The sequence below is a fragment of the Physeter macrocephalus genome, chromosome 18 (genome assembly GCF_002837175.3).
Source record: "Physeter macrocephalus isolate SW-GA chromosome 18, ASM283717v5, whole genome shotgun sequence".
Classification (NCBI taxonomy): domain Eukaryota; kingdom Metazoa; phylum Chordata; class Mammalia; order Artiodactyla; family Physeteridae; genus Physeter; species Physeter macrocephalus.
Genome location: NC_041231.1, coordinates 62,604,833 through 62,624,501, shown reverse-complemented (window position 1 = coordinate 62,624,501; position 19,669 = coordinate 62,604,833). Strand labels below are relative to the sequence as shown.

The 19,669-nt window shown below is 35.8% G+C and overlaps 1 protein-coding gene across 2 annotated transcripts in view; it reads left to right on the top strand.

The window, feature by feature from the left end:
- KHDRBS2 (KH RNA binding domain containing, signal transduction associated 2) overlaps positions 1-19,669 on the top strand; it is a 725,702-nt gene that overhangs the window by 686,970 nt on the left and 19,063 nt on the right. For both annotated transcript variants that reach the window (XM_024122132.3, XM_024122131.3), the window contains one exon: positions 13,596-13,654. In XM_024122132.3, coding sequence (XP_023977900.1) covers positions 13,596-13,654 — 59 coding nt within the window. The remainder of the gene's footprint in view (positions 1-13,595; positions 13,655-19,669) is intronic.

The window sequence follows — 19,669 nt, the reverse complement described above, 5'->3', positions numbered from 1 at the left end:
ATGTTATTGGTCTGTAGTTTTCTTTTTTGTGACATCTTTGTCTGGTTTTGGTATCGGGGTGATGGTGGCCTCGTAGAATGAGTTTGGGAGTGTTCCTCTCTCTGCTATATTTTGGAAGAGTTTGATAGGATAGGCGTTAACTTTTCTCTAAATGTTTGATAGAATTCACCTATGAAGCCATCTTGTCCTGGGCTTTTGTTTGTTGGAATATTTTTAGTCACAGTTTCAATTTCAGTGCTTGTGATTGGTCTGTTTATATTTTCTATTAGTTCCTGGTTCAGTGTTAGAAGGTTGTGCATTTCTAAGAATTTGTCGATATCTTCCAGGCTGTCCATTATTGGCATATAGTTGCTTGTAGTAATCTCTCATGGTTCTTTGTATTTCTGCAGTGTCAGTTGTTACTTCTTTTTCATTTCTTTCCATCGATTTGAGTCTTCTTCAATTTTTTCTTGATGAGTCTGGGTGATGGTTTATCAATTTTGTTTATCTTCTCAAAGAACCATCATTTGGTTTTATTGATCTTTGCTATCGTTTCCTTCATTTGTTTTTCATTTATTTCTGATCTGATCTTTATGATTTCTTTCCTTCTGCTAACTTTGGGGTTCTTTTGTTCTTCTTCCTCTAGTTGCTTTAGGTGTAAGTTTAGGTTGTTTATTTGAGGTGTTTCTTATTTCTTAGGGTAGGATTGTATTGCTACAAACTTCCCTCGTAAAACATCTTTTGCTGCATCCCATAGGTTTTGGGTCATCATGTTTTCATTGTCATTTGTTTCTAGGTATTTTTGGATTTCCCCTTTGATATCTTCAGTGATCTCTTGGTTATTTAGTAGTGTATTGTTTAGCCTCCACGTGTTTGTATTTTTTCCTGTAATTGATAGCATTGTGGTCAGAAAAGATACTTGATATGACTTCACTTTTCTTAAATTTACCAAGGCTTTATATGTGACCCAGTATATGATCTATCCTGGAGAATGATCCATGAGCACTTGAGAAGAAAGTGTATTCTGGTCTTTTTGGATGGAATGGCCTGTAAATATCAATTAAGTCCACCTTTTTTAATGTGTCATTTAAAGCTTGTGTTTCCTTATTTCTTTTCGTTTTGGATGATCTGTCCATTGGTGAAAGTGAGGTTTTAAAGCCCCCTACTATGATTTTTTACTGTCATTTTCCCCTTTTATGTCTGTTAGTATTTGCCTTATGTATTGAGGTGCTCCTATGTTGGCACATAAATATTTACAATTTTTATATCTTCTTCCTGGATTGATCTCTTGATCATTATATAGTGTCCTTCTTTGTCTCTTGTAATTTTCTTTGTTTTAAAGTCTATTTTGTCTGATATGAGAATTGTTGCTGCAGCTTTCTTTTGATTTCCATTTGCATGGAATACCTTTTTCCATCCCCTCACTTTCAGTCTGTATGTGTGCCTAGGTCTAAAGTGGGTCTCTCTTTTTTTTTTTTTGTGGTACGCAGGCCTCCCACTGTTGTGGCCTCTCCCATTGAGCAGCTCAGGCTCCAGATGCGCAGGCTCAGCAGCCATGGCTCACAGGCCTAGCCGCTCCACGGCATGTGGGATCTTCTCGGACCGGGGCACGTATCTGTGTCCCCTGCATCAGCAGGCAGACTCTCAACCACAGCGCCACCAGGGAATCCCCTAAAGTGGGTTCCTTGTAGACAGAATAAATATGGGTCTTGTTTCTGTATCTATTCAGCCATCTATGTCTTTTGGTTGGAGTGTTTAATCCATTTACATTTAAGGTAATTAACAATATGTATGTTCCTATTACCATTTTCTTAATTGTTTTGGGTTTGTTATTGTAGGTCTTTTCCTTCTCTTGTGTTTCCTGCCTAGAGAAGTTCCTTTATCATTTGTTGTAAAGCTGTTTTGGTGGTGCTGAATTCTCTTAGCTTTTCCTTGTCTGTAAAGGTTTTAATTTCTCTGTCAAATCTGAATGAGATCCTTGCTTTGTAGAGTAATCTTGGTTGTAGGTTTTTCCTTTTCATCACTTTAAATATGTCCTGCCAGGCCCTTCTGGCTTGCAGAGTTTCTGCTAAAAGATCAGCTGTTAAACTTATCAGGATTCCATTGTTTGTTATTTGTTGCTTTCTCCTTGCTGCTTTTACTATTTTTTCTTTGTATTTAATTTTTGATAGTTTGATTAATATGTGTCTTGGTGTGTTTCTCCATGGATGCATCCTGTAAGGGACTCTTTATGCTTCCTGGACTTGAATAACTATTTCCTTTCCCATATTAGGGAAGTTTTTAACTATAATCTCTTCAAATATTTTCTCAGTCCTTTTCTTTTTCTCTTTTTCTTCTGGGACCCCTATAATTCGAATGTTGGTGCATTTAATATTGTCCCAGAGGTCTCTGAGACTGTCCTCATTTCTTTTCATTCTTTTTTCTTTATTCTGCTCTGCAGTAGTTATTTCCACTATTTTATCTTCCAGGTCACTTATCCGTTCTTCTGCCTCAGTTATTCTGCTATTGATCCCTTCTAGAGAATTTTTATTTCATTTACTGTGTTGTTAATGATTGTTTGTTTGCTCTTTAGTTCTTCTACGTCATTGTTAAATGTTTCTTGTGTTTTCTCCACTCTATTTCCAAGATTTTTGATCATCTTTACTAACATTATTCTGAATTATTTTTCAGGTAGACTGCCTATGTCCTCTTCATTTGTTAGGTGTGGTGGGTTTTTACCTGCTCCTTCATCTGCTGTGTGTTTTTGTGTCTTCTCATTTTGTTTAACTTACTGTGTTTGGGGTCTCCTTTTTGCAGGCTACAGGTTCATAATTCCCGTTTTTTTTCGTGTCTGCCCCTAGTGGCTAAGGTTGGTTCAGTGTGTTGTGTAGGCTTCCTGGTGGAGGGGAGTAGTGCCTGTGTTCTGGTGGATGAGGCTAGATCTTGTCTTTCTGGTGGGAAGGTCCATGTCTGGTGGTGTGTTTTGGGGTGTCTGTTACCTCATTATGATTTTTGGCAGCCTCTCTGCTAATAGGTTGGGCTGTGTTTCTGTCTTGTAGTTGTTTGGCATAGGGTGTCCAGCACTCTAGCTTGCTGGTTGTTGAGTGGAGCTTGATCATGGCATTGAGATGGAGATCTCTGGGAGATTTTCTCCATTTGATATTACATGGAGCTGGGAGGTGTCTGGTGGACCAATGTCCTGAGCTTGGCTCTCCCACCTCAGAAGCACAGCCCTGACGACTGGCTGGAGCACGAAGAACCTGTCATCCACATGGCTCAAAATAAAAGGAACAAAAAAGAAAGAAAGAAAAAGATAAAATAAAATAATAAAGTTATTAAGATAAAAACTAAAAAATAATTATTAAAAAACATTGTTTTCAGTAATTTAAAAAATAAGAGAACAACCAAACCAAAAAACAAATCCACCAATGATAACAAGCACTGAAAACTATACTAAAAAACAAAATAATTATTAAAAAACATTGTTTTCAGTAATTTAAAAAATAAGAGAACAACCAAACCAAAAAACAAATCCACCAATGATAACAAGCACTGAAAACTTTACTAAAAAACAAAAAACAAAAAACCGGACAGACAGAACCCTAGGACAAATGGTAAAAGCAAAGCTATACAGACAAAATCACACACAGAAGCATATGCATACACACTCACAAAAAAGGAAAAAGGGAAAAAATATATATATATATATATTATATTGTTGGTCCCAAAGTCCACTTCCTCAATTTTGGGATGGTTTGTTGTCTATTCAGGTATTCCACAGATGCAGCATACATCAAGTTGACTGTGGGGATTTAATCCACTGCTCCTGAGGCTGCTGGGAGAGACTTCCCTTTCTCTTCTTTGTTAGCACTGTTCCTGAGATTCAGCCTTGGATTTTGCTTTGCCTCTACATGTACGTCACCTAAGGGCGTCTGTTCTTTGCTCAGACAGGACGAGGTTAAAGAAGCATCTGGTTCCGGGGCTCTGGCTCACTCAGACCAGGGAGAAGGAGGGTTTCATAGTGCGGGACGAGCCTGTGATGGCAGAGGCTGGCATGATGTTGCACTAGCCTGAGGTGCGCCATGTGTTCTCCCAAGCAAGTTGTCCCTGGATCATGGGACCCTGGAATTTGTGGGTTCCACAGGCTCCTGGGAGAAGAGGTGTGGATAGTGACCTGTGTTTGCACACAGGCTTCTTGGTGGCTGCAGCAGCAGCCTTAGTATCTCATGCCTGTCTCTGGGGTCTGCACTGATAGCTGCGGCTTGCTCCCTTCTCTGGAGTTCCTTTAAGCAGTGCTCTTAATCCTCTCTCCTCGTGCACCATGAAACAAAGAACAAGAAAAAGTCTCTTGCCTCTTTGGCAGTTCCAGACCTTTTCCCAGACTCCCTCCCGGCTAGCCGTGGCGCACTAGCCCCCTTCAGGCTGTGTTCACGCAGCCAACCCCAGTCCTCTCGCTGGGATCTGACCTCCGAAGCCCGAGCCTCAGCTCCCAGCCCCGACTCGTCCTGGCGGGTGAGCAGACTAGCCTCTCGGGCTGGTGAGTGCTGGTTGGCACCAATCCTCTGTGCGGGAATCTCTCTGCTTTGCCCTCTGCACCCCTGTTGCTGCCCTCTGCTCCATGGCTCCAGAGCTTCCCCCCTCCTCCACCCACAGTATCTGCCCACAAAGGGGCTTCCTAGTGTGTGGAAAACTTTCCTCCTTCACAGCTCCCTCCCACTGGTGTAGGTCCCATCCCTATTCTTTTGTCTCTGTTTTTTCTTTTTTCTTTTGACCTACCCAGATACGTGGGGAGTTTCTTGCCTTTGGGGAGGTCTGAGGTCTTCTGCCAGCGTTCAGTAGATGTTCTGTAGGAGTTGTTCCACATGTAGATGTACTTCTGATGTATTTGTGGGGAGGAAGGTGATCTCCACTTCTTAATCCTCCTCCATCTTGAAGCTCCTCCTGTCTCCTGCTTAAATCATTCCTTGTCTTCAATGCCTTGTAAGGTAAAATCCAAAGGCCTGACCATGACTAATAAAATTCCTTCAAGATGTGACCCCTGCCTCTTTCTCATATCTGTTGTTGATCCCTGTCTCGCTCACACTCGCCCCCTCCTGCTCTGAAGAAGTAGCTGCTCAGGCCATGCTTTTTCTTGCCTCTGAGCCTTGATTGGTGCTGATGCCATACCTGTCAGTCTTCTTCATTCCATTTCACTTGAGTAGTTAATTTCTCTTTCTTTTCAAGGTTTGATGAATGAAAAAAAAATAATGAGTCACTCCTTATCTCTTGTTTAATTGCTTTTCTGCTTGACTGTAATTTCCATGAGGGCTGCTTCAGTGCCACCTGTTTGATTTTTAGTGTTTTACAAAGTAGACTGAATATCTATATGTAGCTGCTGTGTTTTTTAATGGTTATTGTACTGTTACGTGTGTAGCCAGGAATAATGAAAATGAAAGAATATATTGAGAAGTGAGAGAAGAGAGACAATGCAACTAGTTTCTGTGGGAAGGTAAGGTTTGTTCTAGAAAATATGGACAAATGAAAATCATTTTTAAGAATCTATTTGCGGGCTTCCCTGGTGGCGCAGTGGTTGCGCGTCCGCCTGCCGATGCAGGGGAGCCGGGTTCGCGCCCCGGTCTGGGAGGATCCCACGTGCCGCGGAGCAGCTGGGCCCATGAGCCATGGCCCCTGGGCCTGCGCATCCGGAGCCTGTGCTCCGCAGCGGGAGAGGCCGCGGCAGAGGGAGGCCCGCATACCACAAAAAAAAAAAAAAAAAAAAAAAAAAAGAACCTATTTGCAAATAGTTCATATTCTCTAATGTAAACATAAAGTTGATCTTATTTTGGCAAGCTTCACCTTCAGTGCTGGAAATAATAGGAGATGACCCCACCCTCCAGGGAAGATCTGGGAACAGCTATGAGAATTAGTAGGTAACATGACATTGAAGAAAGCTGTGGAGTCTTGAGCTGTTTGGTGAAGGGTCTCTCATGCCTCCTTCCCACCAATGTTTGGTTAATGTCCTGAATAACACTGAGGGAGGTTGTCATTGGTGTTGAGAACTGATTCATGAACTTGTGCGTTGCCCTCATTAATCTACATACTAGATTCCCAGCTTTGTAAATGGAACTTTCATGAAGATTTATGAAATTTAACAGAAGGATTTGATCATCATATAAATGGATTTTAAAAATGAACTATCAATTTGCAATTCAAGGGTGGGTGCTGGGCTGTAAATTTATCTTTAGTTAACAAATATCTCTGGAAATACAGTGTAAATGCACAGTATAACAAAGTTGCAGAGTAAACGCTTAAGAGAACAAACATTAAGAAAACCCACGTAAGTGCTAGAATAGTTGGGTAGTTATGTTTCCTTCATATTAATACAGCAATTAAATCCCTTTATCCTTTCATGTGAAATATTATTTTGTAGTTTTTACTTCTCCTCAATTCAGAAAGTAATCAATAAAGCTTTAATTGAAACTCACACTCATGTATTTGTCCTACTTTCATACTCGCAAATCTACAGCTTAGTCAAGAATCAGAAAAAGGTTGAAATGAAGGACACAATGTGTAAACAAAATAAACTGGAAACTATGAATGTGAGAGTTTTAATCTTACCAGGCCACAACAATCTCTGGTGTATATGTAAAGTGTTTAATCATCTCTGATAATTTTTATATCCTACCAAAGTAGATAGCTAAAAAAATTAAGCAAAGTGTTGCTGTTTAACAAATTGCCTCCTCTGTTTCCCCCCCACTTTACAGATCTAACTGGTTTGATTATATGAGCACATCCTATGGAACAGAGATCTCATTTATATTACTGCCAATATCTCTTTTTGCAATAATTGAGCATCTAAAAGATTTCATTTACAAGCTTGTTTAGTCTGACTGACGTGTGAACAGGTCTGTCCCAGCATCAGTGCTCTGACCACAGGAACATGAGCACCAAGTGCTGGATGAGAAGCATGCTGGAAATGGCAGTGTCAACATGGCACAGGTGGACTCACTTGCTTCAAAAATAGCTTGATTATGGTGAAGGTATTATTTGGTTTCCTAGAAACCAAATTTCATCGTAATTTTTTTCTATTGGTTCATTTGCATTTAATTAGTTGTCTTAGTAAACTGCTAACATAGCCTATTTAAGGTAAAATGCTCTTCTTCCAAAAAAGAACTGAAATTTTCCATCTCTGATTTTTTTCAAATTTTATAATCAACCATTAATTAATTAATCTGGTATTTTTTTCTGCCAAAACTTTTATTTATTTTTTCCAAATGTTTATTAGTGTCTAAGTCTTGATGTCAAAAAACCAAAATGTTGTGTAGAATTTTTTATGAATAACTAAACATGGATTAATGAGTTAATGCATCTAACGTGTTCTATCTTGATTTTATATATATACAACAGTTCCTAGGAAAATTATATCCGTTCTAACTACCAGAGTAATTATATTCCAAACCACCAATAATTGTCATAATTTTAACTAACACCTCCCTAATTGTAACAGTGTGTTTACAAACCTTGATTGCTATAGTTTCTAAAATATAAGATGGAATAATAATGTCCATTCAAATTAAATAACCTTGTTGTGTTTGAATTCATTTGTCCACTTTTAACTTGTATGTAACATAATTAAATAACATGATAAATTAAAACAAAAGTAATTCAATATGGCTTTCTGAAATAACGAAATGAAAGTCATAGAGCTAATACCATAGTTTACTTTTTCTAGCCAAGTCATATATGTTTTTAAAATTGAAAAATAATATAACAATATAAAAATTACACATGCATAGGTTAGTTACAATATTTTTAAACTTTTAACCTGAATTTCATTCATACCAGAAAATAAAAGAGATTATTTTTCTTTTTTTATTGAATTATGTCTGACTCACAATATTATTTTAATTTCAATTTATATATAGCATAGTAATTCAATATTTTAATAGATTATATTCCATTTAAGTTGTTATAAAATATTGACTCTATTCCATCTTCTGAACATTACATTCTTGTAACTTATTTTACACTTATTTTACATCTGTTTGTACCTCTTAATCATCTTCACTGATTTTGCCTATACCCCTATGCTTCTCCCCTCTGGTAACCACTAGTTTGTTCTCTGTATCTGTGAGTATGTTCATGTTTTGTTGTATTTGTTTGTTTTAAAAAAAAATTTTTAAGAGTCCACATATAAGTGAAATCATAGTATTTGTCTTTGTCTGACTTATTTCACTAAATATAATACCCTCCAGGTCCATTTATGTTGTTGCAAATGGCAAAATTTCATTCTTTTCTATGGCTGAGTAGTATTTCATTGCATATATATACCACATCTTTATCTATTCATCTGTTAATGGACATTTAGGTTGCTTCCATATCTTGGCTATTGTACCTGTGGTTTGTTTTTCTTCTTTACTGTTCCCATTGTTGTTGATGTAAGTAGACATCACTTCTGAAGCATACACAAAATTTTATAATGATATTTTAGCAAAATGTTCTATTATTTTGAATTCTTTTATTTAATCATTTATTCATTGAACAAATATTTACTGAATAATGGTTCATCTTCAAGGGATTGTTTTAATTGCCAACTCTATTATTTGGGATATGGGCTAAGCTTCCATTATAAGGAGATCCACAATTCAGTGGCCCAAACAAGGGAAACATTTATCTCCTTCACTCATAATAAAGCAAGGCAAGTAGGTGGGCTTTGCTCCATGACACTGTTCAGGCTTCCAGGCTAGTCGTATGCCATCTGTCTTAGTTCAGGCTGCTATAACATGATACCATAGACTGGGTGGCTTATAAACAAGAGAAATTTATTTCCTATAGTTCTGGAGGCTGGGAGTCCCAGGTCAGGGTACCAGCATGGTTGGGTTCTGGTGAAGCCTTCTTCTCGGTTGCAGACTGCTGTCTTCTTGTATCTTCACATGGCAGAAAGAGAGCAAGAGAGCTCTCTGGGGGTCCCCCCTTTTAAAAGCACTAATCCATTCACTAAGGCTCCGCCCTCAATATCTAATTTAATTCCCAATGTCTCATCTCTTAATACCATCACAATGGGAATTGAGATTTCAACAAATAAATTTTGGAAAATACTAAGATACCGTCCATTACACCATCGTTAACGTCTTCCAAAGTGGCTCCAATCATTGACGTTTGCAGCCAGTTATATGAAAGCTGAAAAGAAGTAGAGGACAGTGAATTTAATTTTATGCAAATCATGAAGAATTTGTATACATAACTCTGCACATGACCACACTCAAATGTAAGGAAGACTAGGAAATGTAGTCTTGAAATTGTCAGTCTCTCTTATTGAAAGAAGAGCCAAATGGATTTTGGAACAACTTGAAGTCTTCTGTGGCCCAGCCCTCTCATCATCCAAATATGAGTGAATACCCATCTTCTCATTCAAACAAACAAACATAAAAAAATAACTACCTTCTGCTTAAGAGAGAAAATCCAAGTTCAATTCCAACTACTGCAACCAGATCAAAATCTAGAGTCTGGGAAGTTTAGGTCTTCAAATGGTTCTTTGAAGTCTCACAACCTGTAAAATGATAGACAGAATATCTTTCTTGTTCTTGACCTTCTTCCCCATACAAAATATGCAATATAAATTAGTGTAAAAGGAAGAGAATAACTACAATAGAAAGATCCTTTGGGAAACACTCCACAGGCAATAACAATTACAAAATCCTGCTAAGCAGAGGTTAAGAGGCATCTAAGCAACAGCATTGAAATAAATTTTTTGGTGAGTGCATCTGGCAACCTTGGTTCTCTTTTCTGGGAGTTAAGCCAGACTTAGCAGAAGGCCCTTCCTTATCCTTATGGATAAATGGTCTTATCTCTGGGCATATCTGAAATAATTAAAGTAGAGCATGCCCTCATTGGGACTTCACAATTTTTGCAACATGCTTCCATACGTGTTTGGGGACCTGAGGGTTGCCCCTGGGATTGTATATGGTAGCAAAGTCTAATGGGACGATGTAAGGGCATCTTTGAACAACACTCATTGTCTCTTGCTATTGGAATACAGAAACAGTTGACTTCTCTAATCCTGTTAAGCCCTAAATTTCTGAACCTTCTCTCATTTTTAAATTATAGAACTAACACATAAATTAGGCAGAGATAACTTCCCTTAGCAAAGCTCTATTCAATTTTGTTTCTTCTGGAAAAATGGCCCATTCTTATTTGAGCTCATAACTTCTTTAAACCTTTTTTAAAAACAGCAAGGATTATCAACAGTTGGGCTTTGTCCGGCTTTTTCCCATAGTGCCAAAATATATCTAGGCTTATAGCCTGCCATTCAGGTTTTCACTGGTGATGGCATGACAAGGGTCATCAGCTTTCCATCCTACAGGATTTTTTTTCCTTGCACTTTCCACCCTCCCTGTGAACTAATAGCCCATATTTTTAGATTTTTAATGGCAGTTCTACACTCCTACATATTTATTTTTATTTTTGACTAAATTGTTGTAACAGAGATTCAAAAATCAGTAGTTCAAAAAAGAGAAAAAGTTATTTTTTGCCTCATAACAATCCCTGAGGTAGGCAATGATTTAGAGTAAGTCTGCTCCAATGTGATCATTTAGACACAAGTTCCTCCCATGCTGCAGTGCAGGACTTCCTAGCATTATCTGTATTTGTATGGTCATACTAGATCATCAGTTTGAGTGCATTTTACCATCTGAGGAGGTGACTGTGAACAAGTCCAAGATGAGGAGCTTGTTCTTCATTTGGAAATGAACTCAAGGTTGATACCCTCACTTCTGTGCACATCCCATGTTTCCTGACACAGACACAAGGGCACAGCTAGCTGCAAGCGTGGCTAAGGAGTATATTTCACTCACTGTGTGGCCATTTGTCCATGTAAAATATTTTCTTCTGGGAGAAATGAGAAGTAATATTTGGATAAGCAAAGGTATGGACTCTGGAAGAGTCCATTAAGATTGTTAACCATTATTCTTCCATTATTTTGCATTCTCCATTATTTTACAAATGTCTTGTATGTTTCATTTTCCCCTTTTAGAGTTTTGAAAGTTAAAATTCCCTCTTGGTGTGTATGTATCATTTATGGTAGACAATAACTCAGCTTCTCTGTCATGGTCTCTCTCACTACTGTTCTTTTTCCCTCTCAGCTTCATCAATTGCAATCAAAATTGAAATCCATTTAAAAACATAGTAATGCTACTAGATAGTGTTTGTTGCTACTGGTCTTCATACAACACACTTTGGGAAACATAATCAGGCTTACTCCTGAGAAATTTACTGATTGTGTGGAAGGCAGGGAACAGCTGCTCTCAGTGCCCTCATTTTCTCTTCATCCTGATACATGGGAATGCTGCTCGTTAATCACATTCTCATGACTGCCAATTCTTGATCATCCCGGAAATCAGTGAAAGAACTTTCAGGACTTTGCTATACATATGTGAGGGTTCTCAACTGGGTTGCATCATTTCTATTAAGATAAACATCCAGCCACCAGCCAATGACTTTAAACTCTACAATCTCAAGTCTTAGAAAGATGGGGAGAAAAACTTACTTCCATATTTTTCTTAGAGAATTTGTATATAATTATCCTGGGCAATGAAACCTAGGTTATCTTTTTTTATCCCAGCTACATTACACTGAAATTGAATTTGTGCATTATCAATTGCCTCCCAGAAAGATAAAAATGGCCAAACTCTGTCCACCTCTCTTTTCATCTCTAATATACAGACTTTTATTTTATTTTTTGCTTCTCTTTCCTCACTATCAATGAAATCTCAAGTATTTAATATAATGAGACCTATGGGATTGCCTTGAAGGATAATAACAACCAAATAATTTTAGGCCTTTATTTCTTCCTTCCAACCTAACGCTTTGGCATCTATCACCAACCCTCAGCCCTTATGCAATTTGGCATTTGATATTAAGCCATTTTCTTGCCACACTTTTATATACTTAGAGAAATTAGTATATCTTGATATAATTTATAAATTTATATATACAAATTATATATGTAAATATATATGTATATAATATATAAGCTTATAAATTAAGGTTCAGGCAGAGAACTTTATTTTCCTATGTTAATTAGCTTAATTTTGGTAATCATCTCACAACATATATATGTATATATAATCAAAACATCATGATGTAAAACTTACATTTAGAAAAATTTTTAATTGTCAATTATAGCTCATTAAACCTAGAAAAAAATAAAAGTAAAGTAAAAGAAGAATGGATATGAAATTTAACTAAACATCTTTTCATCTTATTTTCAGATAGTCCAGTGAACTCAATAATATGATCAGTCTCTGATTTGAACTATCCTTTTCTTTTTTGCAGTTTTGTCAGGTTTTGATTCATTGTTTTAATTACTTTGTAAAAGAATTTGAACATTTTCTTTTTATTCCATTGGAATCATCTTTTTTTTTTAACATCTTTATTGGAGTATAATTGCTTTACAATGTTGTGTTAGTTTCTGCTGTACAACAAAGTGAATCAGCTAAATGTATACATATATCCCCATATTCCCTCCCTCTTGCATCTCCCTCCCACCCTCTTTATCCCACCCCTCTAGGTGGTCACAAAGCACCAAGCTGATCTCTTCATGTGATGCAGCTGCTTCCCACTAGCTATCTATTTTACATTTGGTAGTGTATATATGTCAATGCTACTCTCTCATTTCATGCCAGCTTACCCTTTCCCCTCCCCATGTCCTCAAGTCCATTCTCTACGTCTGAGTTTTTATTCCTGTCCTGCCCCTAGGTTCATCAAAACGATTTTTTTTTTAGATTCCATATATATGTATTAGCATACAGTATTTTTTTTCTCTTTCTGACTTACTTCACTCTGTATGACAGACTCTAGGTCCATCCACCTCACTACAAATAACTCAATTTCATTTCTTTTTATGGCTGAGTAATATTCCGTTGTATAGAGGAGGTAGAGAACTTTAAATGAATGAGCTTATTTGAGTGAAAAATACAGTGTATCACGAATATTTGTAGATCCCTAAATAAAATTAAAATATGCATTAATTATCCAAATACTAAGCTAAATTAAAATAATTTCCACTTTTTGTATAGTGTTTATAAAAATTATGACTTGATAACATTAGGCTAAGCATCTAGCAAGATATTAAGTGAGAAGAAATAGCTTATGTATTTGAAAAGCTTAGGGACATACTGTGGAAGAGTTGGAAGGGAGTATAAATATAATTTCAGTGCTTGGAAGTGAAGATGAAATTGATGTATATTTCTTAAGGTAACTGCATTAAAACCCACACAAAATTGACCAGATTGTCATCTTATGTAGCATTTTTCTTAGAAATAGACCTTTTATAACTCTTCTCTTGAAGTATCATACTTGTGCTTTAGAGGAAATTTGATTTATATAATTGGAGGATAGAGATAAAGGACTGAGGTGGGGTGAGAAAATCATAGCACTCTTTTTCAATAACCTTTATTTTTCTTACTGAATATTCTTCTTTGAATTCTATTATTTGATGAATATTATTCTATTATTATTTATGTTCAAATATGTGATTTATGCCTAGAGATTCTTGGGATATTACCTTAGCACACATTTTGCATTCAAATTCCGTATGAGTTTTTGGGTTGATTCCTCCTGAATACAGTAACATTGATCTCTGTCTAAATCTATTGCAGTGTGCCTGAGTACTATGACTATGGTCATGGAGTAAGTGAGGATGCCTATGACAGCTACGGTAAGACCTTTACTTTACTAAAAGTGTGAAATCAAAACATCCATCAGTCATTGACAACTCAGAAATTACTTCTATCTTTCTCTCCCCCAGTTTTTACAGAAGTCCAGACTACATTGATTTATGTAATTCCAGGGTGAGATTTGATGTAGAGAGCCAGTGACAGAAAATTGGACAGATCCATTTTGATCAAAATTTCAAAAGCAATTAATCACAATCATAGAAAACTTTCAACAGCAACAGTGAACATTAAGAATAGTGTCTTTCTTACATGTTTCACTGTGTCCATTGTCTGACTCATTGATATGACAGCAATGCTGTCTTTCTGCTATCACAATGATCATTAGAATAATATACAGTTAAAAGATTTAAAAACTTTGAAGGGCAGAAATTGTAAATTTTAAGTTATTTTTATAGCATGTGTAGTTCCTGAAAGTGCCAAATAATGATTGACTCATAAGAATTAATAGTCAATAAAAATACCAGTCTAAGTCTATAAAATTAATTTCAAAATTAAATTGTTTAATTTAAAAACCACTTAAAGTTAACAATTCAGTAAGATTTGTTGAGTGCCTATGATATATCAATATAGTACATCACTTTAGAAGTGTAGTTTCTGGTTCCTGAAAATATATGTGCAGCATCATCAGTTGACTGCCTTGAAAAATAACACTCATTTAAGTGTTCCCAGTCCTGGATTTTTATTAAAATAATACCAAGGCCACTCTGTTCCTCTTTATGAGGAGCAGTAAAGGAAATGATGAACATTGCCTGTGTTCAGGACTCCACATGATGAAGATGTATTGCTCCATCAGGACAGGGAAGGGAAGGTCCAGACATCAGAGAAAAAGAAGTGCACCCTCCTTGGAACCAGAGGTACCAAATCAACTCAGTTCTCTGGTGACTCTCATGAGGCCAACTCAGAAGTAGGACCATAAAAATAAGCCACCATCACAATCACTGCTATCCATAAGCTGAGTACCTACATATATTTTCTTATTTTTTTCTTTATAATATATTGAAATTTGAAGTATTTTATCTCCATTTTATAGTACAAATGGACATTTGTCTTTTGTGCACAAAGGTATTGTCAGTCTCCAGGAATATGATGGTGTACACGATAGATATTTTTCCTCCCTGGTTCCTGCTGTCTACTGTTGAGAAACGTATTCCTACCTATAAAAATTGTGCCAGACTATAAACCATGTGATTCAGTAGAAGGTCAGAGAACATTACTCATGTAACAGATATTTATTTAATGGCTAACACATGTAAGTCATTGTTCTCAATCCTGGAGATACTGCAGTGAACAATCACTTAAAGCTTACATTCTAATGAGAAGATATCTTATTTATAAATCACTTTTTAAAATGGAATTTTTATTTGCAAAATACAGTCACTGTTTTTTACACATGGCACATAAGTTTGAGGAAAAATCCCCTATGAGCTTTACTTTACAGAATTACATGCACTGAAATCAATGGCAGGGATGAATTTGATGATATCTGACTGCATAGTTGGTAATAGGGTATGAGATTTCTTTTCTTATTTTTTTTAACTAAACTCCAGAGTTTATTTAGATTTTACTACTTTTTCCATCAATATTTTCTTTCTGTCCCACGGTTCAATCCAGAGTGCCACATTGCATTTAGTTGTCATATTTCTTTATTCTTTCTTGTTTTTTTAAAAAAATTTTTCTTGGAGTATAGTTGATTTACAATGTTGTATTAGTTTCAGGTGTACAGTGAAGTGAATCAGTTATACATATACATATATCCACATTTTTTTTTTTTTAGATTCTTTTCCCATGTAGGCCATCTATTTCTCAATTGTTTACATTTAAAATGTTAATGCCATGTAATTAAGGCAATAGGGAAAAATGTGTGAATACAAACTATTACTTCTCAGACCTTCTAATGGAGATGCAGGAGTCATTGTAAGGAGAGCTGGGCTCACCTCTGTTACCTATTGTGTGCTTTCCTGGGTGTTTAGCTCTTCTGCTGCTGCCAAGTCTAGAGACAAACAGACTCTATCACTTTATAAGCTACACCTGCTCATAAGCACTAGCTTTCATTCTGGGTTAAATTAAAATTTACCAACAAGCAATTCTCTGCACACAGAAAGCAGTTGATAAATCTTTTCAATAAAGTAATGAAGAAAATGTGGATAGTTGTTAGACTGTCTGGACAGAGTAAGAATTATATTAGGCAGGAAATTTTAAGTAATAACTTTTATTACTTAAAATTTCAGCCAAATTGGCCATATTCTTAACGTTGAAAGATTAGACACATTTACGCCTACAAGTAGACTTCGCTTTAGGGTCTTGACTTTTTCTTTGGCCACCAGGATCTGTGGCCATTTTCTGGCATCATTGAGCAAGCATTAATTCAAGAATACACTTCACATTCAAGATGGTTTCACTCTTTGCTTGTAAATGTTGATATATCAGCCCTCTATGCATTCTGATTTGGAAAGCGCTTCTTGATTTTCACGTCAGAAGGGTAATTATTCAGGACAGACTTTATTTACTTATTTTGTTGGGGTCAGGAGGTGACATTCCAGGGACAGAGGCAAATAAATCTAACCAACACGTTGCAACATTTTTTCATGGTGCAGCTCATAGAAAACAGTGGAGTTCAGCAAGGAGGCTGCTCACAAGTCAGGGCCCCTTCCACCAGCAGCCCAGGCCCCTTCTATTGCCCCAGAATCCTCTCTGCTCACTGTGACTCATCTCTGCTACACTGGGCCACAGAATGCAGTCGGGAACTCTGAACAAAAGCGACTGTTTTAAATGATGCACATGTGAAAGTAATTATATATTTTTAGAAAAAAAATTTTTTTGCCACAGATGTTAAGAAATCTAAGTAGATACATAGGTATGATTAATCTAAAAATAAGTTATTTTTTTCTTACTCTAAAAATAATCACATACACTATAGAAAATTTAGGTTAAAAAAGGAAATTTAAATTACACTATATTTACTCATTCTTTACTGTTTGTTATATATTTTACCAATTTTTAAATCCATCATGATACACATCTTATTTAAAAAGAAAATACAACATAGATTGCTTTATAAAAATTCCTATAAGATTTTTCCACCATAAAATAAAAGGTTTTTTTTCAGTTCTTAATCATTAGGATAATACCTTGACAAAATGCAGAATTTAATATATTTTCATATGTGCCATTATAATTAACCATAAATATGTAGATTTGAAAAGGGACACTCCTTTTATATGACCAGAAAATAAACTGCTTGCATGTCAATCAATATAGTCATGAGATTTAAATTTGGGGAGTGTCCATGTTCCTATATTCTATACAGAAAATAGAAAAAGGCCTAAGTCAAATGATGAGAAATAATAAGAGCTCAGCATCATAAAGCCTAATTAAATTAATATGCATTATATGTCCTCAGATTTTGGTATTAGGTGATTATGTAAAGGGAACTTTAAGTTCAGGATTCTTGCTCCATAGGTTACTCAGCTTGTCACGTCCAAATGGGCAGATGATAACATTTAAATATGCACATGCAGCAGTGATTTGAGGACCCACTCATGTCAATTATAGATTGATGTTTTTCACTAATTTTCCATACCTCACATGTTAACAAGTATCCATTTATAGATTATTTTTAATGAACTGTGCACAACCTTTTAAGTTAATAACATTTACTCTAAAATGTAAATCTTGCATCTCTGCTTATTCACTTATATTTTGAATTACTAATTCCTCTCTGTTACATTTTGGTTGTGTCATGGGTACAGATCTGTATTTTTATAAAACAAACATCTCCAATTCTCAGTTTCCTGGCAACACCCAGACTTAGTATGTGAGGAGGCTCCCAATCAGCTGCCCCAGAACTTCCTCTGCTGCTCAGGCTTGAGGAAAGAGCTGTGGGAGAGGAATGGAATGCTCTCCAGAATAACGGTGTCCTGCATTCAAAAGACTCATGGATGGAATCTCTCATTCAGGATTCCTTCAAAAATAGTTTGAAATAAACCAGTAGAAGCAAAAATCCAGTCATTCAGTGTGACACTTCAATCTGAATCTTCATACATCATATTTCACGTATCACCAGAATGAAAATGTATTTGTCTCTTTTGGGCCCATAATTCATGGTGAAGTAACAAATATGCTGACTTCTGTGAATATCATGTATCCCTTTGGGCTTCATTGCAATTAAATTATTCAAGTTATTTTTGTACAATTTAATATTGAATATTAAACTATTTTCTTACAATGATATAAATATAAAATTTTAAATATTAAGTATTTTAAATATTAGTATGAAAATATCATATAATTATATTTACTTCATATATAAAATATAATATATAATAATTTACTTATATTATTTATTGTATTAATGATTATTAAACATTTCACTGATGTTAAATTATTATTAAATTAATATTTAAGTATTAAATTTCTGATAACTTAAACTTCTTTTTGGAACATGAATATTTGACTTACAGAAACCCAAATCAGTTTTTGCAGTTTTATAATATTTCCTACCTTATCAGAGTCATTATAATTGTTTTAGATAAGTCTGAATAGCTCATAATTCAATAAGGGTGCATTTTAAGTACAGTGCACAGATCAGCTTGTCTTATCAATACTTCAAATAAGAAACACCCTCTAATCTGAGATTGATAGCTAAGAATGGACAGTAATATTCTATTCTCAGAGAAGAGAGCTGTTTATTAAAATGTATTTAATGTAAGAACTGAAGAGCTAATTATGGGTCTATTCTGTAGTGGCATTTTAGATGATAGGTGTGTGGAATCAAGGAGGGTAATATTAATACACTGTCTTGAAATGAATGAAAGCAGAAAGAATTTTTGTACCCTATTTAGGGCATTTGAGTGCCTCACTTCAAGTTGATTGCAGAACACAAATGCATTCATTTTGTGATGAGGAGCTGGAATGATTATTATCCCCATGTGAAAATAAGCCCTGCTTTGATTAAGCTGTGAAAACAACAAAGGAAAATGAAGCTACCTGGCAATCATACCACCATGTTATTCAAGAGCAAACACAGTTCATTTGCAATAGTAAATAGAAATAGAAATTTGAGGAAATTGATTTTACAAATGGAGATGAGTTTTCTTAATATGGGCAAGAATTTATCAGTCATTTTTAATAGTAGTGTATACAAAGTATTTATCATAGGATTAATATCGAAGTTGTTATTGAGAAATATTGAGAAAATATCACTGTGATTTATTCAATTTAACTTTTAATATAGATTTTTAAACTTTATTTTTAATGAAAGAAGAACTAAAGAAATTGTGCTTCTGAAGTATTTTAATATCCAGTTGTAAACTTACCTTAAGGAGAAGCTAATTTTCTGCTCTTTACTATTTCAGAGGTTGCAATGAAATGGATATCTAATCCAGCTAGTTTTGATAATAAATTCAGAATATGTTGCTTCACCAAGAAACAGCCAAAATGAGCAGGGCACCACCACTTCACTGCTTGCATTGCTCATTTGAAGTTAGATGTACTTAACAGTGGTTTAAATTTTATTTTGAATCATGCACTTCTGAGTTCAACGATTTTAGGTAATCCTGGAACCTGCGTTTCAGTATTTTAGATCAGAGATTCTTTACCTTAATTATACATTTTCAAATCACCTGGTGAATTTTGAAAAAATACCAGTGTCCAGTTACCATCCCAATTCATCTCTATCATAATCTTTGAAGATGAGAACTAGGCATCAGTTAAAAAGTTCCTGGGTGGTCTTCTTGGACACTCAGGTTGAGAATAAGTTTTAGATGGATACATGGGAGCATGCTGATAAGCGGCCTACGGTCTTAATATGAAAGGTCAAAACTGTGCTAGCCATCTGCATTCTTGAAGGCAACACACAAGTTATGTTCAGTCTACTTTTAGAACACTGGGGATTTTATAAGAAAACATTGTGTTATAGAACCAAGAATTTTGGGCTTCCCTGGTGGCGCAGTGGTTGCGCATCCGCCTGCCGATGCAGGGGACACGGTTTCGTGCCC